The 23,768-nt window shown below is 42.2% G+C and overlaps 1 protein-coding gene across 13 annotated transcripts in view; it reads left to right on the top strand.

The window, feature by feature from the left end:
- The window catches only part of WWOX (WW domain containing oxidoreductase), a 1,096,383-nt gene that overhangs the window by 97,954 nt on the left and 974,661 nt on the right, over window positions 1–23,768 (top strand). Inside the window, exon 6 of one of the 13 annotated variants that reach the window (XM_064273759.1) lies at window positions 1,993–22,613. The exons of the other annotated variants lie outside the window; for them this stretch is intronic. Within the exon in view, the coding sequence (XP_064129829.1) occupies window positions 1,993–2,079 (87 nt within the window). The 3' untranslated portion in view covers window positions 2,080–22,613. Of the gene's footprint in view, window positions 1–1,992; window positions 22,614–23,768 lie in introns of those variants that run through there. 13 annotated transcript variants of the gene reach the window in all.

Below are 23,768 nucleotides of genomic sequence, written 5' to 3'. Positions count from 1 at the left end.
GCCGGGGGGCCATGACCACCGGAGTCCTTCTAGTCTCAGTCAGACCATTAAGTCTGGTCTTATGAGAATTTGGGGTCTGCATCCCACTGCTGTCCTGCTCCCTCAGGGGTTCTCTGTTGTGTTCCCTGTCAGGGCAGTCATGGGTTGTAGCCTCGCACCATCTAGTTCTTCTGGTCTCAGGATGATGTAGTCTCTGGCTCATGTGGCCCTTTCTGTCTCTTAGGCTTGTAATTGCCTTGTGTCCTTGGTGTTCTTCATTCTCCTTTGATCCAGGTGGGTTGAGACTCATTGATGCATCTTAGATGGCTGCTTGCTAGCATTTAAGACCCCAGACGCCACTCTTCAAAGTGGACTGCAGAATGTTTTCTTAACAGATTTTATTATGCCAATTGACTTAGGTGTCCCCTGAAACCATGGTCCCCAGACCCCTGCCTCTGCTACGCTGGTCTTTGAAGCATTCAGTTTATTGAGGAAACTTCTTTGCTTTTGGTTTAGTCCAATTGTGCTGACCTCCCCTGTATTGTGTGCTGTCTTTCCCTTCACTTAAAGTAGTTCTTATCTACTATCTAATTAGTGAATGTCCCTCTGCCACCCTCCCTCCCCCCTCTCGTAACCACCAAAGAATGTTTTCTTCTCAGTTTAAAGTATTTCTTAAGTTCTTATAATAGTGGTCTTATACCATATTTGTCCTTTTGCAGCTGACTAATTTCACTCAGCATAATGCCTTCCAGGTTCCTCCGTGTTATGAAATGTTTCACAGATTCCTCACTGTTCTTTATCGATGCGTAGTATTCTATTGTGTGAATATACCATAATTTATTTATCCATTCATCCATTGATGGGCACATTGGTTACTTCCATCTTTTTGCTATTGTAAACAGTGCTGCAGTAAACATGGGTATGCATATATCTGTTCGTGTAAAGGCTCTTATTTCCCTAGGATATGTTCCAAGGAGTGGGATTGCTGGGTCTTATGGAAGTCCTATTTCTAGCTTTTTAAGGAAGTGCCAAATCAATTTCCAAAGTGGTTGTACCATTTTACATTCCCACCAGCAGTGTATAAGTGTTCCAATCTCTCCACAGCCTCTCCAGCATTTAGTATTTTGTGTGTTTTGGATTAATGTCAGCCTTGTTGGAGTTGTTTGCATTTTTTCTTTCTTTTTAGTTTAAAAAAAAATCAAATTTCACCTAGAAATTCAAATTTTTAGCTTCTCTTGAAAAGACTGGAAGACATGGCAACAATTCCCTAGGACTGAGTAGTAGCTGCTTCTTTGAGTCAGGCCAGATACTCCATGCCAGCTCTCCCACTCTGCCTAGTTTAGCCATCAACCCTCATCACTCCCGATTCTGGGCAGGGCAAACAGTTACATACTCAGCTGCTAATCAGAAGGTTGGAGGTTTTAGTCCACTCAGACGTGCCTTGGGAGAAAGTCCTGGCGATCTACTTTAGAAAAATCAGCCATCAAAAACCCCACGGAGCATAGTTTCACTCTGACATACTTTCGGGGCCACCATGATTTGGATTTGACTCTGTGGCAGCTGGTACTAATACCCTTTTATCCTTAGCACTTATAACCTGATAACATGTTCTATAATTTTCTTATGTATTGTCTTTATTAAGGAAACCCTGGTGGCGTAGTGGTTAAGTGCTGTGGCTGCTAACCAAAGGGTCGGCAGTTCAAATCCGCCAGGCGCTCCTTGGAAACTCTATGGGGCAGTTCTACTCTGTTCTATAGGGTCGCTATGAGTTGGAATTGACTCGATGGCACTGGGTTTGGTTTTGGTTTGGATTGTCTTTATTGTGTTTTTTGACTGTCTCTCCCCAGTAGAATGTGTGTTATGATGTAGAACACAGTTGAGCACATTACGGACCCTTCATAAGTAATTGTTGAAGGATAAATGAATCAATTTGTGACTTGCCTGACATTTGTGTTTGCAACTTCTTTTCTGCCTTCTGGTAACTAAGATCCCACTGAGCTTTCTCCCATGTAGTTCCCCAGGCCCACCATGCTCCTCCACGCCCTGGACCTTGGTATATGCTGGCACTTCACCTGCAGAGCCCCACCCTTCCAGGCTTAGACTCAGTCTCTTTCTCCTCTTAGAGAAGTCTGCTTGAGCGTCATGCTGTATAAAACTTTTCCCGTGGCCACAGAGCTGGACAATGAATAAGGAAGACCAAAGAAGACTTGGTGCCTTTGAATTGTGGTGTTTTGCTGAAGAATATTAATTATACCACGGACTGCCAAAAGAACGAACGAATCTGTCTTGGAAGAAATATAACCAAAATGCTCCTTAGAAGCAAGGATGGTGAGACTGCGTCTTACATACTTTGGATACGGTGTTAGGAGGGACCAGTCCCTGGAGAAGGACATCGTGCTTGGTAATGTAGAGGGTCAGTGAAAAAGAGGAAGACCCTCAACGATATGGATTGACACAGTGGCTGCAACAATGGGCTCAAGCATAACAGGGATTGTAAGGATGGCACAGGACCGGGCAGTGTTTTGTTCTGTGGTACATAGGGTCGCTATGAGTCGGAACCAACTGGATGGCGCCTAACAACAACAGCATGGCCACAGACTGAGTGGAACCTGCTCTTTCATTAGCCCTGGCTGGCACCCCCATAGGTGTGCCACAGTGGTCCACAAGACAGTCTGCCGCCTGCACTGTGACCTCCTTGAGGGATGGAGATGCACTTCTTACCTCTGTGTTCCAGCTGCCGGCTCAGCACCCACTGGCTAGTAGGTGATTAAATGGCCTCTGAATGAATTCTGGTGTTCCGACTGTTGTTGGTGCTGACGCCATGGCCACCTTCTCATAATTTGCACATGTTATGCTCAGGAGAGAAATGAGAAACGTTGTTACTTTTTGAGTTTGTTTACTCCCTTTGTTTCTTGAACCCAGGAATGCAAGGTATAAGCTAAGAAGAGATAGAATTATTGCTCTTACATTTTGGTTTCCTTTTTTTTAATTTTTAAAAATTCGCTTTAAATTTAAATATCCACATTATGGTAAAGAGTAGCTACCATATTGGACATACTGGTTTCCTTCCGAAAGCCTACTTTTTGGGTTCAGAGAACATAGATCTTTCTCAGTGACGGGTCGCCACACTTAACCCTTTGTCTTTGAGGGCACTTTTCAGCAGGAGGTGAGTAAGCATTGACATTTACTGTAAGGACATTTGAAATCATATACCTTTCAAAAAAAAGTTTAGCTAGATGATTGTACCTTTTAGCCAGATCTACAGTTAATTTGAATGTATTGTAAGCTGTTTAAAATATTCAGTTAATGAAGAAGGTAGACCTAAAAAAAAAAGACCTAGCTTGTGGTAAATACACTACTAAGTGTTTATAGTACATTTCATATTTTACATGATTTCCTTTATAATTCTGCTTATCTTTTCATTCTAATTCCCTGAAGGACATATAAAAGAACCCCTAAAGAGAGTAATTACTGCTGTACTCTTTAACCAAGGCTCCTTTTGCAAAGAGAAATCTGAGCTGCTTTTTAAGAAGGCCGTTTTTAAATAAAAATGCAAATAAGCTACTTTGTAACCACATTAATTACCCACCTAGCCTCTTATTACCATGTTTGTATTGGTTGCAAATACTATTTACAGTCGTGTGGAAATTAACATTACTGGTCCTGAGGAAAGATTGTGGTGGGGAGGTTGTGCTTTGGAACCAATTAGGGCGAACCTTGTCTCTACAGAGACTCGAGGGAAAAAACACAGCGTTGCAATGTCAAATAATAGCATTAGCTCTGACTGCATAGGCAGAGCGCTGTAATTATATTATTGGCCCTATTTTGCTTCTGCAATGAATTTCATTGCCTGCATTGTAAAATCAGCAGGCAGTGAAGTTTCTGCTAATGATTTAATGTAGTCTGTGATCATTTTGGACAAAAGTCATGGTAAGATCCACAAGGCAATTTTATCACCCCCACTGAGTACTGCCTGGTTTGAGCATTTTAAGTGAGAGTGAAACATGATTTGGATCTCATTGTTTCCTAGCGAAATCCTTCCCAAGCAGAAACAGAAATTACTCGTGCAATATGTAATTTTGAACGTAGGAAAAGGTGGTATCGTATGGCAAATAATAGCAGTTAGCATGAATTGAGGGCCAGCCCTGTGCCAGGTGCCATCCCAGGCATTCAACATATATTATTTCTCATGCCTTATTACATCTGTGCCATCTTTGATATCATTTCCTTTGTACAGAAAGGAAACTGAGGCTCTGAGATATGAAGAAACTCAGCCAGGGTAAAGCAGCTGTTAAGTGGTGAACCTGGGACCCGGTTCAGGGCCATCTGCCTCCAAAGCTAGCTGAGTCTTTCCCCTATATCACACAGTTCCTAATGGGACATGATAACCAGCTTCAAATAAGCACACATCATGGATGCTGCCATAAACGATGATTAAATTATTCAGGTGTAATATATGTGACACGATATATGTATTTTTAAATCCAGCTAGTTACTTACTGAGCTTTATATTTTGTGACTTTTTGATTTCAAATCAAAATGTTGTTTTGGATTTAAAAAATATTTTTCATATCCTTTGAAGTCAGTTATTATCTGAGCTTAATAAAATTACCGTCAAGTATTTGTCACATCCTTTGAGGAAGTATCTGTGAACTAAACTCCCTCTGAGGTGGAGAGTTATGTATTCTACCAGCATTCATCCCACGGACAGAGCAGAATAAGGGAAATAACATTTTAGTCCATATCATGTGCCAAATATTTACAGACATTATTTAATCTTTTACCAATCCTATGAAATGGATGTTACCGTCTCCATTTGACAAATGACAAAGCAACTTGCCGAGGCTACACAGCTAAGTCTTTGACAGAAGCAGAATTTGAAAACAAAGCCCATATATTTTAACAACACATAGCAAACTGACACAGTCATGCACTTCTTCTCCTTCTCTGTACTAGTAATTTTTCTTTAATTTCTTTCTTTTCTTTTTACAGCAAATTTGTAAAAACTGTGGGACCAAAGGCAGTTTTCACTACTCTTGCCTAAAACTGTGGTTCATTAAACAAAAAGCTGGTTCTCTGAAGATGCCAATGGTCCAGGCCATCTGCTGCCACCATTTTGAGGCTGCCTTCTCCACCCTGGTCCCACCACCTTTGGGTTACTGCCCAGGCTGACCAGGCAGAGAGCTACTTTGAGATTGATTCCTGCATCTTGCAGTTTCAAGCAAGAAATTGTGACCATTTTAAGGTTACCCTCCAGAGCCTGGGGAACCAGATTCTTACCAGAAAAATTAAAACAAAAACAACCTTCCCATCTGGCCAACAAGCAAAAGTAATATTTGCAAACATTAAGAAAAAATCAAATAGTTCCAAAGGACTGAGAATACTAAACAGTAGCCTCCTACCCTGCCCTTCTCACTCTCTACTTTTGTCTACTCATTCAATTCATTCAGCAAATATTGGTTGAGAATAGACTGTGTCAGGTGATTTTCTAAATGTTGGCTTACAGTGTCAAAGGCAACCGCTTTCAACGATTTGTTTTTGAAGTTTCTAGTGGTTGCCTTCTGTCTCTTAATATTATGTTTAAACCACCATTTCTTGTTTTATTAAACATACACACGCATACACACACGTGTGTATTTTTGCTTTTGCTCAAACCATTCTGGACAATGTCATTGACTCTGCCTTGTAAGATGAGGCGACTGGCGCCCCTGTGAATCCCTCCAACACTCCCTTTCCCCTTCACTCCCTAACTTCTGCCAGTTAGACTTTTACTTTGGTGTGGTTAATAACATTTACCTTCCATTCTATAACTTTAATGAAATCTCCTGTGCATCATCTGTGGATTTGTTCTAAAGGTGAGAAAAAAAAATATTTACATCACTATGGCCATATAAATATTTCTTACCCAAGGGCTAAACAGTGCGCCTCAGTGACATTTCCGTCTCTTGGGGTCCAGTGTCACAACTCTCACAACACCCAATGAAGACTGTTCAAATGCATTCTCTTTCCCTGTGCTTCACCCGTTGCTATCGTTATGTCCTGCCATTAGTTCATTAGAGACATAAGGGGCATGGGTCCTGAATCTCCTTTGTGCAACTCACGTGATATTGCTGAGCCTGATGAGCTGGGCTTCTGTTACTCAAATGTCTGACTCATGTATACTCATATTTCCCCTTTACATACCCCCCACCCACCCTCACACACAGTTAACTCTTAGAGCATTTTGCTTGGGTTGAGTTCTAGACTTAGATCTTCCTTCTCTCTTGTACAAACCAAGCAGGTAACGGCATTTGTGCAGATTTCACAGTAAATGAATCACTTACAGATGAAAAAACCTATTTGGTGGAGTAATCAGTGGTGTGACGGAAAACACCAATTTGTGTGTCTTAGGCTAGCTTCTCTAGAGAAGCAAAACCAGTAAAGCGTATAAATATACCTGTATAGAGAGATTTATATCAAGGAAATGGCTCACGTGGTTGGAGACGCAGTAACATCTCAAGTCTGTGGGTCAGGAAAGAGGCTTCTCCTGATTCACGTAGCCGCAGGGGCTGGCAAACCTCAGATCGGCAGGCTAGAGAGCAGGGCTGTTGCTCACAGGCTGTGAAGGTCAACAAATCCCAAGATAGGCAGCAAGACTGCAGGTAAGCTGCTAGCTCAAGTCCCAAGAACTGAAAATTAGACAAACAGGAGCCAGCTGCAGGATCCAGAATTATCAAAAGCCCTCGAGCCCTACTTAAATGTCCGCCAACACTCAAGGCAGGCTACACACCCGAGGAAACTCCCCTTCAACTTATTGGCTACTCACAGCAAATCCCATCATAGGGGTGACCACGTATCAAATCTCAACATGGAAGTGGTCACATTACTCGACTGCCAAAACACTGAGAATCATGGCACACCCAAGTTGATGCACAATCTTAACCATCACAGTATGCAAGAAGAGCCATTTCGTAGTAGGAAAAGGAATTATTTATGGACCTACAAAGGTCGTGGCTTCAAAAGAAGTCACCAACGACCTGATGGCCAGTGTGCAACCTGATATTTTTTTTAAGCCTGTTGGGATGGCAAGGAAGGAAATAAGTTATGCATTTCTTAATATCTCCCCTTTTAAGTTACTGAGTATCGCCAAGAGATTTCTACGGTTAGACAGTGAGTCACTGATAGAACTAGAAAGATGAAACAGCAATATTTGCTGATGGTAGTATCATTCTCTGACTTTGCTACCTCTGCACACATTCTTGTTAGCTGCTGTCAAGTTGGTCCCTGACTCATGGTGACCCCATGCACAATGGAACAAAATGCTGCCCAGTCCTTTGCCATCCCCATGATGGGTTACAAATTGGACTGTTGTGATCCGTAGGGTTTTCATTATCTGATTTTTGGAAGTAGGTTGCCAGGCCTTTCTTCCTCGTCTGTCTTAGTCTGGAGGCTCTGTTGAGATCGGTTCAGCATCACAGCAATGCACTGCTGCCACTGATGGATGGGTGGGGGCTGGTCATAAGGTGCATTGGCTGGGAATCGAACTGGGTATCCAGCACAGAAAGTGATAGTTTTACCACTGAGTCAACACTGCCTCACCCTCTACACATAGTAGGCGTTTAAAAAAATTCCTCCCCAGCCTTTTAATTTCCTCATTTTCTTTGTTTCACATGACTTACTGCTAAATTGGATCAGTTTGTGTCCGTTTGTTTCACCTTGCTGAAACGCCTTTAACTGACTGTCTATACAGGTTTTAGCCCTTCTCTAGCAACAATAACCAAGAAAAAAAAAAAAGGACAGGAATTAAAAACAAAGGTTTGGTCAAGCCACTTGACCTATCTGTGCCTCAGTTTCCCACTGTGTGAAATGCAATATTAATACCTGCCTTGCAGGATTGTTGTAGGACCTCGAGGAGGTATTGTTGAAGTGCTTAGTAGAGTGCCTGTTCCATTGTACGTTGTCACAAATTTTGTACTTATTACTGTGTTCACACTCTGTGGACACTCAGTTTCTCAGGTGACTGCGTTCGGTTTGCCCTCATGTGGTGTTTCCTTATAGTTAATCCACGTACTGGGAGGTCCGGCTTCAGTGTTTAAAGCCCGAGGGAATCTTTGTTGTCTATAAGGGCTGGATTAATCTTAGAGTGCAGTGGTCTTTGCCCAAGGTAAGCCTGCCAGCTTCTGTAAAGCATCACTGTGTTCTGTCTCTGGGCAGCCCTCTCTGGTTGTGTAGGATGTATTGTGGATGGGAGCACTTTGCATGTGTGTACTGCTGATGGGCTGTGCTGGAGGAGAAACCAGGCATCACTCCCGAATTCAATTCACACTATTAAAAACTCCTTCCGTTTCTATTTGTAAGTGGGTAGGAGTGCACAGCGGACTGCAGACGGAAGAAAGGCTTACCATTAAAAGGCAAATATTTACTTTGGCCTTCCAAACGGAGACAGCAATTCTTCACTCTCAGGGAAGCAGTTACAAGGAAAATTGGACGGAAAACAGTATGATTGTTTCTGCTTTTTAATTAAGTCCTTATAAGGTCACCACAAGTCAGAGCTGTCTGGATGGCAAATAATAACAACAAAATCCACCCTAGATAGAGGGGACTATATTATTACAAAACACCCAAATAAAACGTTTGTGTCGTAAGATGTTAGTGCGCCCATTAGTTTGGCAGCATGTTTCCTTTCCTTGTTGATTAGTGTAAGTAGAAAAAAAATTTCAGCTAAAAGCCAAAATGTTTGTCCATTAAGACGATTATTTTTTCAAAAGACAAATTAAGTAGCATCATTATATAGGTAACATGTAAAAGGTTCAGTGTGTAAGGAGAACTTACTAAGCTTACAAGAATATTGAAAGCATGAGAAGGTATGATGAAACTGTATTAATAATTTGTGCTTGATTATTCTAAGACTGTATTCTGAGTCCATAATGTTGGTAGCCAAGAGATAAAATGAGAAATATCTGGCAAAGCTGAAACACTTATTATGGGGAGTTGGTGGGTAACAAGTTGATATCTATACTCTCCTTTATCGTGAATGTGTGGCACTTTTGTTTGCCACCATCTCAATTTTGGGACAGGAGTGGCGAGAAGAGAAGGGAGAGGAGCAAGTGACAAAGACACCATTGGCCGGGAAGGAAGATAACTCATACTACCTGTAGCAAGAGCATTTCTTTTGAGTCAGAGTAATTGGAGGAGGCAGAAGGGTGAAAAGCAATTCATTACCATCTATGGAAAGACCCCCCACCCCCTACCCCTGGCTCCAGCCTTTTTTGTTTTTTTAAACCCTAATTTGAACCAACATAATGTTAGGCTTACATAGTGGCTGCTTATGTGAAAGTCATCCGTTTAGCCCTCCTCTGTTCTCATGTGAATCAAGGGACTGTAGAATGGGTGAGGTGGGAAGGACCTGAGAAATCACCTGATTCCATACCTTGAGACTGTGCATGCGCAGCACGAGGGAGAAGAAAAGAGGTTTGCCTCAGCTGGCACCACAAGTCCAAGATGGAAGCAAAGCTGGACCTTGATTGTGCTTATGTGAGTTTAGGTCACTAATTTCCTAAGATTGGAGAAGGGAGGATTTTAAATTCTAGATCTTTACCTTTTGGAAGTAAAAAGATTTTTAAAAATTTTTATTTTGAATACTCAGCCAGTTGATGGATGATTGTTAGTTAATAAGTGGTTTTGTTGGAGATACTGTGCTGGGTGCTGTGGAGGAGATGAATCAGTCCTGCCTTCCAGGAGCTCAAGTCTAGGAGTCAGGGACATCCTTTACACAAAGAACTCTGACACAGTGGACAGGATAAATGACATTAAAAACTGTGGAAGTTCTTTTTTAGTTATGAGAGTGGATGGTAGTGTCATAAGAGGCTTGGAGGAAGAGCTGGGCCTGGAAGGATGTCTGTTGAATAGAAATGGGAATGTGGGCAGGCATTCAAGGCAGGAAAAAAGGCCAGGAAACAACAGGCCAGGATAGGAAAACACCATCTCCCCATCCATCCACCAACCTGTCCACCCACTCATACATCCACCCATCTACCCATCCTTCCTTATGGGTATGGGATTTTGTTTTGGTTGGTAAAAATATTCTAAAATTGATTGTGATGATGGTTGCATAACACTGTGAGTACACTAGAAACTTTTGAGCTGTACATTTTAAATGGGTGGATTAGGTGACATATGAATAATCTCTCAATAAAGGTGTTATTAAAAAAATTTATGTGAATTTTCTTAGCGCCCACTCTTGCCCCCTTTTCCCAAGCAGTGATTGCCAGTATGGTACCAGGTGTAAACCAAAAAACCAAACCCATTGCTGTCAAGTCAATTCTGACTCATAGTGATCCTAAAGGGCAGAATAGAACTGCCCCACCAGTTTCCAAGGAGTGGCTGGTGGATTTGAACTGCCAACCTTCTGGTTAACAGCCAAGCTCTTAACTATTGTGCCACCAGGGCTCCTGCCTGGTCTGGCCTCTTGAAATATTAAAAAAAAAAAATAATGTGGATATATAACAATGCCTCCACGCTTCTTTCTAGCTTGAACAAGTATTGATTATAACTGGTTATGTTACCATAGCATTATACCACTGCATCCTTATATAACAAGTGCTAGATTTTTTAGAATATTATTTGTACGTTATCTCCAGTCCTCATTGTGCCGGCACATTTGCTCATAAATTCACTGATTTAGCCATCTATCCATGGGTTCCTCAAGTGTATTCAGTGCCAGGTATTGTGCTGGGGACTTGAGAGAGAGGGAAGTGCAGGATACTGTAGAAGCCTACAGGGAGGGTACCCGCGTAACAAATTACCCCGGAAGTCAGTGGTTTAAAACAGTAAACTCATATTATCTTACAGAGTTTCTGTGGATCAGGAATTCAGGTATGACTTTTCTGGGTGTCTTTTGCTCAGTATATCTCACAACACATGTTGGCTGAGCCTGCAGGTATCTGAAAGGTTGATTAGGGCTGAAAGATCCACCTGCAAGATGGCTCACTCACATGGCTGTTGGCTGGAAGTCTCAGTTCCTCCCTGGCTCAGTAGAGGCTATAATTCTTCACCACACAGACCTCTCTATGAAACTACTTGAAGGTCTTAACAATGTAGCGGCTGGATTTTTCCAGATCAAGTGATCCCAGAATGAGACCAATGCAGGAACCATGGTGCCATTTGTGCCCTGGTCTCAGAGGTCATCCACTTTCACTTTTTCCACATTCACTTCATTAGAAGTGGGTCATTAAGTCCAACCCACACCAAAGGGAAGGGGAAGTAGGCTGTACTTCATGAGGGGAGGATTGTCAATTATTTGTGGACCTATTTTGAAACCACCACAGCATCTAACCCCATTGGTCAGTGGGATGGGTAGTCAGAAAGGACTTCCGAGAGGAGCTGAGTTTGGATTTGAATGTTGGAGAATTACTTTGATGTTTTTGTTAGTTGCTGTCGAGTCGGTTCCGACTCATAGCGACCCTATGCACAACAGAACGAAACATTGCCCGGTCCTGTGCCATCCTTACAATCGTTGTTATGCTTGAGCTCATTGTTGCAGCCGCTGTGTCAATCCACCTCATTGAGGGTCTTCCTCTTTTCTGCTGACCCTGTACTCTGCCAAGTGTGGTGTCCTTCTCCAGGGACTGATCCCTCCTGACAACATGTCCAAAGTATATAAGACGCAGTCTCGCCATCCTTGCCTCTAAGGAGCATTCTGGCCGCACTTCTTCCAAGACAGATTTGTTTGTTCTTTTGGCAGTCCATGGTATATTCAATATTCTTCGCCAACACCACAATGCAAAGGCGTCAACTCTTCTTCGGTCTTCCTTATTCATTGTCCAGCTTTCACATACATATGATGTGATTGAAAATACCATGGCTTGGGTCAGGCTCACTTTAGTCTTTAGGGTGACATCTTTGCTCTTCAACACTTTGAGGAGCTCCTTGCAGCAGATGTGCCCAATGCAATGCGTCTTTTGATTTCTTGACTCCTGCTTCCATGGCTGTTGGTTGTGGATCCAAGTAAAATGAAATCCTTGACAACTTCAGTCTTTTCTCCGTTTATCATGATGTTGCTCATTGGTCCAGTTGTGAGGATTTTTGTTTTCTTTATGTTGAGGTGTAATCCATACTGAAGGCTGTGGTCTTTGATCTTCATTAGTAAGTGCTTCAAGTCCTTTTCACTTTCAGCAAGCAAGGTTGTGTCATCTGCATGATGCAGGTTGTTAATGAGTCTTCCTCCAATCCTGATGCCCCATTCTTTTTCATATAGTCTGGCTTCCCGTATTATTTGTTCAGCATACAGGTGAAAGAATACAACCCTGACGCACACCTTTCCTGACTTTAAACCAATCAATATCGCCTTGTTCTGTCCAAACAACTGCCTCTTGATCTATGTAAAGGTTCCTCATGAGCACGATTAAGTGTTCTGGAATTCCCATTCTTCGCAGTGTTATCCATAGTTTGTTATGATCCACACAGTCGAATGCCTTTGCATAGTCAATAAAACACAGGTAAACATCCTTCTGGTATTCTCTGCTTTCAGCCAGGATCCATCTGACATCAGCAATGATATCCCTGGTTCCACATCGTTTTCTGAAACAGGCCTGAATTTCTGGCAGTTCCCTGTCGGTATACTGCTGCAGCTGTTTTTGAATGATCTTCAGCAAAATTACTAGGAGTTGGCAAATAGAAGAAAAGGAAAGAAGGGCATTACAGTCAGAGAATACTCCCTGGGCAGAGGTCTGGAGAGAGGAGGGAGCCAGGGTACTTTTGGGAAGACCATGGACCTTCCTATGGCTGGAGTACAGGGAGAGAATGGAGGCACAGTGAGAGATGAAGCTAGGTAGGACAGTCAGGGCAAACCACAAAGGCCCTTTGCTAACTTGCTGAGGTGTTTGGGCTTCATATTGAGGGCAGAGGGGAGGGTGGTTACAATTAAAGCAAGGCCTTTCCTTGCTCAGATGAGAATATGAGAATGAGCTGTGGGATTTTGGAGCCTGTTGAGGTTTGGTGCAGGAAGCATGGGTTTGTGTGAAGACAGTGGCAGCAGGATGGCCAGAACAGGATGAATTGGAGAGAGGTGAAAGAGGGAGATGCTGAGGTGGGCAGTGGGGTGGGTAGAAGAGGGAAGGGAAGGGCTCTAGGATGCCTTCTGTGGTGATGGCTTGAGCTCCTGTGCCTCTCACTGAGATAGGGCGCACAGGAGGGGCAGGAAGAGGAGGCACGTGTGAGTGGTGAGGCGGGGCAGGGGGTGGGGGATGCTTGGGTTGGGTCCTGTTGAGTTGGAGGCGCCTGTGCAGGAGCCACAAGGAGCAGTAAAGTTGTAAGGCTGTGAACTAGGCTGCAAGGAGCCTCCTCCTTCCACTGTTTCAGGTTCAAGTGTGCCTCCAGGAGAGACTCCTGAATTATAAAGATGAAGTCAGGCCCTTTTGTTTAAGATAGGCTGTTTGTCACCTCGTGGGTTGATATGAGGAACTCTGCATTCTTATTTATTCTGGGGAGGGCCTCCCTTTTAACTCCAGCAAGCAAGGGCAGGTAAGGTAGGGAGCCTGGGGCATTGTCTGACCCACTGAAGTGGTCCATGACCTGAAGAATCTCATTTGTTTCCCAGGAGTGGGAATGGGAACACAACATCAATGCTGTACTCCTAACCACAGCTCTTAACCAGCTGACAGCGTGTGCACACAAACACACTCCTGGTAGCCCTGCCTGGACCTAGGAATCTCAAAAGCCTATGTAAATGATCCTGTTAGGAATATGCACTGATCGGGGGCGAGGAGAGAGTTTCTCATTCCACATCTCTTTATTTTTACCTTTTTTCAAAATTAGACTATTTCCTTTCAGCATTTTCCAAGCAAGAAAATAATATTCTGAACAATAATGATATGAAATTATATTATTTACTTCAAATATAATAGGAAGGTGTGGGTTCTGACTTTTGTATTAAGTCAGAACCAGTATATTATGTCTGTTTCTGACCATGTTCTTCTAACTTGAATCATGTATCAGTATTCGATTCCTGCTTGAAACAAAGACTAAGCTTGTTTTGTTTAGTTATTTGTATCATCTTTTTTTTTATTTTGCTTTTGATGAAAATATACACAGCAAAAAGTGCTCCCCTTCCACAGTTTCTAGACATAATGATCAGTGACATTGGTTACATTCTTCACATTGTGTCAACATTCTCGCTGTTCCTGTTTTAATTGTTTCACTTCCATTTACTCAATCTCCCTGCCCTCCCCCCCACCCAACCTTCTCACTTGTGCCTTAAAATAGCTGTTGACCCTTTGGTTGTATATAAAAACCAAAAAAACAAACCCACTGCCATCGAGTCAATTCTGACTCGTAGCGACCCTATAGGACAGAATGGAACTGCCTCATAGAGTTTCCAAGGAGCCCCTGGTGGATTTGAACTGCCAGCCTTTTGGTAAGCAGCCATAGCACTTAACCACTACACCACCAGGGTTGTATATAATTTTTTTTAGGTAATGCAATACTCAAGGGTGACAAGCTTTACTCTTCGAGCCAAACTGTCACTTAGTTTAAAGGTGACTTCAGGGCATTAGTTTCAGTTCAGGATTTGAAGAGCAACTCGGGAGTGAGCTTGTTTCAATGGATGTTTCCTGTGATAATCTAGGTGGAGGCAAATCACATAATTTTGTATGTGTACTGCTCTAACTTGAAACCCTGGTGGCATAGTGGTTAAGTACTACGGCTGCTAACCAAGAGGTCTGCAGTTCGAATCCACCAGGTGTTCCTTGGAAACTCTATGGGGCAGTTCTACTTTCTCCTATAGGGTCGCTATGAGTTGGAATCGACTTGACTGTAGTGGGCTAGGTTTTTTTTTTGGTTTACTGCTCTAATTACTAAAAAAGCTGTCTGATAACAGTGTAAGAGATAAGCTAGATAGAAATAACATTTGAGTAATTTTTTGCCCTTCGCCTCTAGATCTTAAAATAAATGCTGTTGAATTTAAACATTCTGAGTCCTTTAAAACCATAAAAACATACACTTACATATATATATATGCATGAAATGGCTAGAAACTGCATATTTATTATGAATCATGACCCTTAGGACTAGATAAGTCAAATTAAATCTCGTAAAAATCTGTTAGGGAAAATGAATACCTGGCACTATTTTTCTTTTAGGGTCTACTTATGAATTTTGTCATGTTTAATATGTTGCAGTTGCAAACAAAGACATAAATGTATGTGTTCATTCCTAATTAATTTATGTAATTAGGTTTTATAAATTTAGGTGTTTTGGAAGCTGTGCATAACACACCCCATTTACTGTGTTCTGTAGCCAATAAAAGCATAATAGAAAGAAATATAGTTTGAAGCTCACTTGAGTGGTAAATATAGATTGGTTATAAATGATATCTTTGTAATGTTTATTTTAAATTTTGCAGTGCTGCAGATTTTCTGAACATACCAATTAATGTTCTTATTTGAAATAATGACTAGTTAATTACTATGAATTCCAAGTGCTCTATCTCTGACAATTAAAAAGTCTCTTACAGCTTTTGTTTTGTTCCCTCCAAGCCATGTAAGTAGCAGCAGAACATATGGGGAAGAAACATGTGGATGGAGCCGGGGTGGGGTATTTAAAATATGGGTAGTTGTGTCCGTTCCTATTTTGAATGGTTGTACTTGTGTGTGTGTGTATTTATGCACATTTATGTGTATGTTCTATCTCATGCTAAGTAGGCAGTGAATGTGTGGAAAAATATGAAATGCATTTTGAATTTTTAAAGTAGGTTATAAATTATAACGTGAAAATTAAATGCATTGGAATACAATAAGTAAATCTTAGATAACTCCATTGTCACCATGATGTGACGATGATGGTCCCCAAGAACTCTTCCTCTGCAGCTGGAAAAGACCAAGTGGAGCAATTTTGTCAGAAGGGACTAGGTTTCAGCCTGTCTCTTCTAAACTTTTATTCACGTATGGAGGGAGGGCCCTGCTCCTCCCTCACCTATTTCATGCAAACTGTTGGAAAACCACATCAGGGCTATAGCACTTTGAACCCAAGGCATGAAGTGTTGTCATATCTGTTTTTATGAATCTGAACAGAGGACACTGTCCCTGGTCCAGAGCGAAACATCTGCCTCTGACAAACAGTAGGCACATGGAGCTATATGAACACTGCATCGTATACCTTCGAGAAATCACTTGCTTCACAGTACTCTTTGTTAATATAATACCTTCCACCCAGGGAGAACGTGTCTGCATTGGGTCAATTGGGAGTACTTTTCGTACATTCTGTTTTGTGCCTTATAGGTTAAAGGAGAATGTTGGCTTGCTTATGAAAGTGCCGGCTTGCCGAGATTTAAAAAACCTTGAATAATCATGTATAAATATAAATACTGTATGTGGAGTAAATGTTATGGATCCTATTTATGATGAAATATGAATGTGTTTCCAAGGGTAAGACCTTCATGATTCATTTATAAGTTACATGCCTTACCTTACATGTAAGTAGCAGAATAGTAATTTCCCTGGTTCCTTCTGAAGAGTTGTCACACAGGGAAGAAAAAAAAAAGGATAAACTTTTCTCCAACAGCAGAATACCATTTAGAAAGCTGGAAAAAGTATTAGAGAAAAGCCTAAAAAAAAAAAAGGAAAAAATCTCTAGGTTCTGGTGATGTTGGAAAAATGACGTGTGAGCCGAAGTGCCAGACGCTGAGTCTCATCTATTTTGTCATGTTATGACAGAAATCATTACAAGTGTGATAGGTTTATTTATAAAGACTTGCTTCAATATTCAAAGTACATCTATTCCAGCATTCCTCATTTTGAGCCGGGCTGTGGATCAAGATGAAAGAAAAATTAAATTGTGTATTGAAGAGCTGTTAATTGAGCTGTGCTGTATTTAACGGGGAAGCATTGGCTCCAGGCAGTCGATACCGCTGAGGATTTTTAATGTAGTGTGTCATGTGACTGTCAGTTTGCTTTGGAGAATGCAAACAGGGCTAAAGACAAAGCGTGGCAAACTTTTGTTGTTGCTACTGGTTTCTTTGGAAGGCAAGTGTTAATTTTCTTTGTTAATTGCTGGGCTACTGGCTCCGAATCATGTCACCCTGTGTACAATGGAATGAAACCTTGCCCAGTCCAATGTCATCTTCACAATTGTAGATATGCTCGAGTCCATTGTGGTCTCTGTTTGAGTGTCTTCCACCTCAGGGGGCTCATCTTCTAGCACTATATCAGGCAATACTGTTGTGATCATAAGGTTTCATTGGCTAATTTCCGCAGTAGGTTGCCAGGTTTTTCTTCCTAGTCTGTCTTAGTCTGGAAGCTCTGTAGAAACCTGCTCACCATGGATCACCCTACTGGTATTTGAAATATTGGTGGCATAGCTTCCAGTATCATAATATGTATCATGCAAGCCACGACAGTAAGCCAACTGACAGATGGCTGGTGAAAGTGTTAATTTACCCATGAATAAAACCCTGCACACACACAATCATAATGGAACTAAATACTGCATTTTCTTGCCAGAGGACTAATGGCACACTATTTAGTCACCAAAACCTATTTCATTAAGAAGTCATTTTTGGGGCTTGTTTGACATTTTTAAAGTAAGGCACTATATAATATTAGATTTTTTACCTTTCTTTAATCAACGTAAATTCAATTGCATTTCAGAAGGTGGACAAGCCGTATTTCATCATCTGTAATATCCATTTAAAAATGTTAGGTCTACCCAGTTATAATTCTCAAAAGTAGCCTATCAGTGGTTTAATATGTTATCGCCATTCTCTAAGGCAGTGTTAATTTCCTTTTGTACTTAATCTATCCTACTACCAAATTTAGTATATTTATAGTTAAAGATTCTGTTAAGAGCTAAGTGATTTAAGTACATCTGGGATAAAGTGGCCGTGGCTTTAACTATGAAACAACTTTTCTTTATTTCATTCTCTTCACTGATAAATCCATAGTAACTGGAGGCATTTCTAGAATTGTGGGCAATTTGAGCCTCTAAAGTTTTATTAAAGATACTTCAGATATTCCTGGTGAGAGGCTGGAGGGCTGAGAGGAATTATTTTTGGTTCTGGCCCTGGCATGGCTCAAGGGAAGAGGGTGGGTACTGCGGGCTGAGTTTTTGCACTGCTGATTTCCTGGGCATCTAGGGTGGGCTCTGCTTCTCAGGAAAGTGGTTATGGGACCAGCCAAGCCATTGCATGGGACTCATGCTTTGCAAGGTGTCCACAGGCATGATTCTGAAGGGCTTATTTCTTTCATTTATTCATTCACTTATCATATATATTGTGAGCCTACTGGGTGTCAAGTTCTGCCCTCTTCAGGGTTCTTGGGCAAGGCTTTTTTGACAAGATGATAGTTGAATGAAAGAGAGAGTCAAGCAGATAGGAGATGATACATGTGAGCTGCTTCATAAAGCACCTGGCTTCTAGAAAGCACTGTGAATGTTGTCAGTTGCTGCCTGAGAAACTTAGAAAAAATAGGCACCTAGACTGTGTGCCTAGAAATGCACTAATTCTGTTACTGACACTGTGGAAAAGACATTCTAGAAGGAAGAGCTCAGGTTAGTATTGCTCATGGTGGAAACAGGAAGATGTCTTTGCTGTACAGATACGATTGGAGAGGATTCCCTTGGCAGGAAGAAGAATAGGGTGAAATGGGGGGAGGAAGTTTGTGGAGTGGAAGTGATGTGAGCATGGCATCGGAAGAATGTGGTTCAAATCCAGGCCCTGCTGTTTAACTTCCCTGAGCTTCAGTTTGTTTTGAAAATTAGGGCTAATAAGTGTTAAGTCCCTAGCGTATAACCATGATAGATATATTTGATCATATATTTTTTTGTTGTTTTGGTCTATTTGAGAAAGGCATGGGAAAGCAATAGGCAGGTGGCTGGCCGGCTTGGAATGCAGACTGATGAACTTCCCTCCCCAGTAAGGCACTCAGTAGGCTAGCATCTGGCCGATCCTGGGAACATTCCAGCATTCTGACTCTTATTAGATGGACAAGGTGTGGATTGGTTTCTTCTCTGAGGGCAGAATTTGATCAAACTAGGTTGGTGGGAGAAGATATAACCACAGAGGAAGCAATGGATAGAGCATTCTGGAAGGACCCAGGCCGTAGGTATAGAGACAATTTGCCAGAGGAAGATGGGAGGAAAGACCCACTGCTTTGACTACATATGTGCCTCCTGTTGTAAAAGCAAGGTCGGCTTTCTTGTTCTGCAGGTCTGGATCAGGTTCAAGAAGGACAGTGTGCAACATGTATAAGAAGGAACCAAGAATAACTCAGGGGTTATGATGGACATTGAAATGTAGGGAGTCTGACTGGCCTACTCTTGATAACTCACAAGCAGTCTCAATAGTGATGGAGGTAAAACAAAACCCAACCTCATGACAAAGAGGCAGAACAAAAAGATAGAACTTCAGCCTGTTAAAATGGCTTTTTGTCAGTCAGTACGCACTAGATTCCACCACCCGTCAGTCAGTTTGTCATATTGTGGGGGCTTGAGTGTTGCTGTGAAGTTATGCCATCAGTATGTCCAATATCAGCAGTGTCACCCATGATGGACAGGTTTCACCAGGCTTCCAAACTAAGACATACTAGGAAGAAGGGTCTGGCAATCTACTTCTGAAAATTCCCCAGTGAAAACCTTATGGATCAGAACAGAATATTGTCCGATATAGTGCTGGAAAATGAGCCCCCTGGGTTGGAAGGGACTCAAAATACACAGAGGCCACAACAGCAGATATGAGCATACCAACTATTGTGAAGATGGCACAGGACTAGGCAAGGTTTCGTTCTGTTATACACGTGGTCACCATGGTTTGGAGTTGATTAGACGGCAACTAATAACATGCACTAGATTGTGTTGCAGTAACAAACACCCCTCAACATCTCAATGGCTTAACACAGTTTATTTCTCGCTCATGACAGCTGACCAAGTTAGGGTATGAAGGGGGCTCTGCTCAATAAAGTCCCTCAGGGATCCAGGCTGACCTCCTTGTACCTCTGCTATTTCTGCAGCAGAGGGGAAGATCATGGCAAATTAGTGCCTGGCTTGTAAAGCTTCCACCGGAAATAGAATCTCTACCCATAGTTCATTGGCCAAATCAAGTCCATGGCCCTGCCCAGCCTTGAAACGGACAGAGAAGTGCCATCTTACTACGTGCCCTACAGAATCACAGAACCAGAACAATTGTGAGCAGCTCTAGTGACTGCCACTGTGGCAATGGAAAATGGCATCTATTTTTAATGTGGGTTAGAAAATAATTGGTCAGGTATCGCAGGGTTTTTTGTAGAGGATGGAAAAGAGCTTACAGATTAAAAAAGAACTGGCATATCACCTATATTTTAAACAGATGAAAAAGATGACTTTGGGGACCAGGGACACAGAAACTTAATTTCTGTGCCATGACAAATACCAGGGAGATGTAATTGCAAAATGATGTTGCAAATGTCTTAGCCAGGGAGCTAGGTAACAACCTGCTTGGCTTCATAAAGAGGGAATAATATCCAATTAGACTAAGTGTATTCGGTTCCTGAGTGACAAGCCCTGGAGACCTCAGGGCCTCTGGGGCCCCCAGGGCAGTTTCAGGAGGCTGTCTTGAGACCTGTCCAGGGTGTGAGGGGATGGGCCGCCACAGAGCTGGAGCTGATACTCCATCCTGAGCCTCTCTGGTACGGCTGCCTTGTTTCTTCTGAGCATCGAATGGAGGTCTGACTTGTGTTCTACTGTTTGCCCCTCTTGGCCACTGGGGCGGGGCACTCTGCCCATCGGACTCACCTTGCCTCCCTGCTGCCCATGGCATGTGATTGGTTGCACCTGGGCTCATTCCTGGTGCTATTGAAGTCAGCTCCCACATTTCAGGTCTCAGAATCCCTGTCCCTGTCACTGGCTTGTCACCACATGTCACTGCTCTTCCTTTTGCTGGAGTATCTTCCCCGGTAGTGGAGAGCTTTCAAGGTTAGGCTGCAGTGTCCCAGTCCCAGCCCCACCAATTCCTACTTGTGTGGGCTGTGCAAAAAGTGCTGCACCTGTGTGAACTTCAGTTTTCTGATCTGTAAAATGTGGTTCACAATTTTTCCTTCTTCTAGGGCTTTTATGTGGTTAGATGACGACCCCCATAAGTCACCAACCCCAGTGCCTGCACTCAGGTTCTGTGACCTTTGTCATCATTTCCATTACCCACGCCACCATCTCTCACGCTATTCAAATATGCCCTCCTCCTGAAGCTTCTCTCTTGACCTCAGCGCTCAGGAAAACTGTTTTCCTTGCCCATCACTGGGATTTAACCTATACTGCCTAGCATTTCCTTTTCTAATACTCTGGTCCAGAGTCCCTGTTGGGGCTGCTAAGCCTACTGAACACAAGGCCAAGTCTTTATTTCTTTGTAACCTTAATGCCTAGCTGTGCCCTACCCAGTTTGACCCACAGTAAGTTTTGTAGTTGGGTTTTATGTCTTGTTTGTTTGTTTAATAAGCTGCCTTATATTTGTGAAATAAGTTGAATACCAACAATAATAAGGAATAAGGATTACTGAATATATGTTCTTTATTTAAAATTTTGGTAGTAGATTGGAACCCAGGAATACAGCTCGGTATATATTTGTTCCATTGGTATGATGATATCTGGTACTTAATCATATTCAAACAGCTTTATAGAGACTGTCGTGAGAATGCGTTTAATTAAGAGAATTGTCTGTATTGTTGAAACTGATACGGTCTCAAATTTCACCAGTTTGAGTCCTAGAAGGGTTTGGTAGTAGATGCAGGATAATGGAAGAGAGTGCTAGCAGGGGAAGGGGGGCATTGTATTTCAGTCTTTGCTATGTAACCCTGTGCTCTTTGGCAAATCACTTAAACACCGTGGATCTTTTTCTTCCTTGTATCAAGCACTTACTTTGTGTGAGGTGCTCAGCTCAGCATTTTATAAATTGCCTCTTTTAATTCTCATAAAGATCCTCTGAGAAGTCGGGACTATTAATTCCCATTTTGCAGATAAGCAAACTGAGATTTAGAGAGGCTAACTGGCTTAAGGCAGCACAGCTAATAAGGGGCATAACAGAGACAGAAACACTTGGCTAGTGGACTCTCTCATCCAAGAGGCACACTGCTGTCTCAGCAGGTGTCCTGGGTGGGCCATTCCATCGCAATACATTTCTGAAGGCTAAATGTGAGAAGATGAAAAGTAAAATTAGCATTAAAACAATGATAAAAGTAATGATAATAAAAATAAATTTTTGTTTTTGTGATCCCTAAAGCCTTGCTTATTTAAAGTGAATCAACTCTTTATTTTGAACCTTACACATCAGAAAACCACTGGGTTGATGGATGAGTTATACCCATTGTACCACATGCATTCGCTTGTGGTACCACATGTTGCTGCGGTAACAAATAACCACAAACTCAGCAGCTACTGAGCACAGATTTACTATCTTGCAGTTCTGTAGGATATAAGTCTGTCACAGGTCTCACTGGGCTAAAATCAAGGTGTCAGCAGGACTGTGTTCCTTTCTGGAGGCTGTAGGGGAGAATCTGTCTCCTTGCCCTTCCCAGGTTTTAGAGGACGTCCCCACATTCCTTGGCTTGTGGCCCCTTCTTCCACCTTCAGAGCCAGCGGTGCTATACCTCTGTGCCTTTCTTTCGTAGTTGCATATTCCTGACTGTCCTCCTGCCTCTCTCTTCCATCTTTAAGGGATTTTTTTTTTTTTTTTTTTTTTTAGTTACATTGGGCCCACTCATAATCTGGGTTAATCTCTGTATTTTAGGGTTATCTAATTCTGCAGCCTTCATTCCCCTTTGCCATGTAACCTAACATACTCACAGGTTCTGAGGCTTGGGACATGGATGTCTTTGTGGGCGGCAGCATCATTCTGCCTACCACATAATATTAGCATACTGCCCTGCCTATACAGTAATAAAAATCTGGCCCCTTCCCTCTTGCTTTGTCCTAACTTCCCACTTGTTTTGCAGAATATATAGAGTATTGGACGGTACTTAACACCCCTGACCAAAGTGAAGATAATTGGTTGGACTTCTGCTTTCCAGTTGGTAGAAACAAGGGATAACCTTGGTGAAGAAAACTGCAAATGATACAAGACAAGGAGGAAATAGCTTTGTCTGAGCAGTAGAAAATGAATGTTATTGTTGTTAGGTGCCATCAAGTTGGTTCCAACTCACAGCAACCCTGTGTACAACAAAACGAAACACTGCGTGATCCTGCGCCATCCTCACAATTGTTGTTATACTTGCGCCTGTTGTTGCAACCACGTGTCAGTCCATCTCATTGAAGGTCTTCCTCTTTTTCAGTGACTTCCTACTTTACCAAGCATGATGTCCTCCTCCAGGGACTGGTCCCTCCTGATAACATGAGACGAAGCCTTGCCATCCTTGCTTCTAAGCAGCATTCTGGTTGTACTTCTTCCAAGACAGATTTGTTTATTCTTTTGGCAATCCATGGTGTATTCAGTATTCTTCACCAACATCATAATTCAAAGGCTTCAATCCTCCTTCAGTCTTCCTTATTCATTGTCCAGCTTTCACATGCATATGAGGCAATTGAAAACACCATGGCTTGGGCAGAAAACAAACAAAGGGTCCCAAATCATTGAGGGGACTAGTATACTGCCTAAGATAGAGCACTGCTGTTATAAATCCCTGCTCTGTTGAGGAGCATGGTCCTCATGATGAAATTGGAGCCATACCAGACTATCCTGCCTGATTCTGGGCTTCCGACCTTAATAGAGCAAAAAGCTTCACAGGCGCCCAGAAGAGAAATCCCTTATTGAAAGTTATTATGTGCCAAGTGTCCTGCAAAGTGTTTCACACATGCTTGAA

Source organism: Loxodonta africana, chromosome 21 (genome assembly GCF_030014295.1).
Source record: "Loxodonta africana isolate mLoxAfr1 chromosome 21, mLoxAfr1.hap2, whole genome shotgun sequence".
Classification (NCBI taxonomy): Eukaryota; Metazoa; Chordata; class Mammalia; order Proboscidea; family Elephantidae; genus Loxodonta; species Loxodonta africana.
The sequence above is the reverse complement of the archived record's forward strand: the minus strand, read 5'-3'. Positions and strand labels throughout refer to the sequence as shown.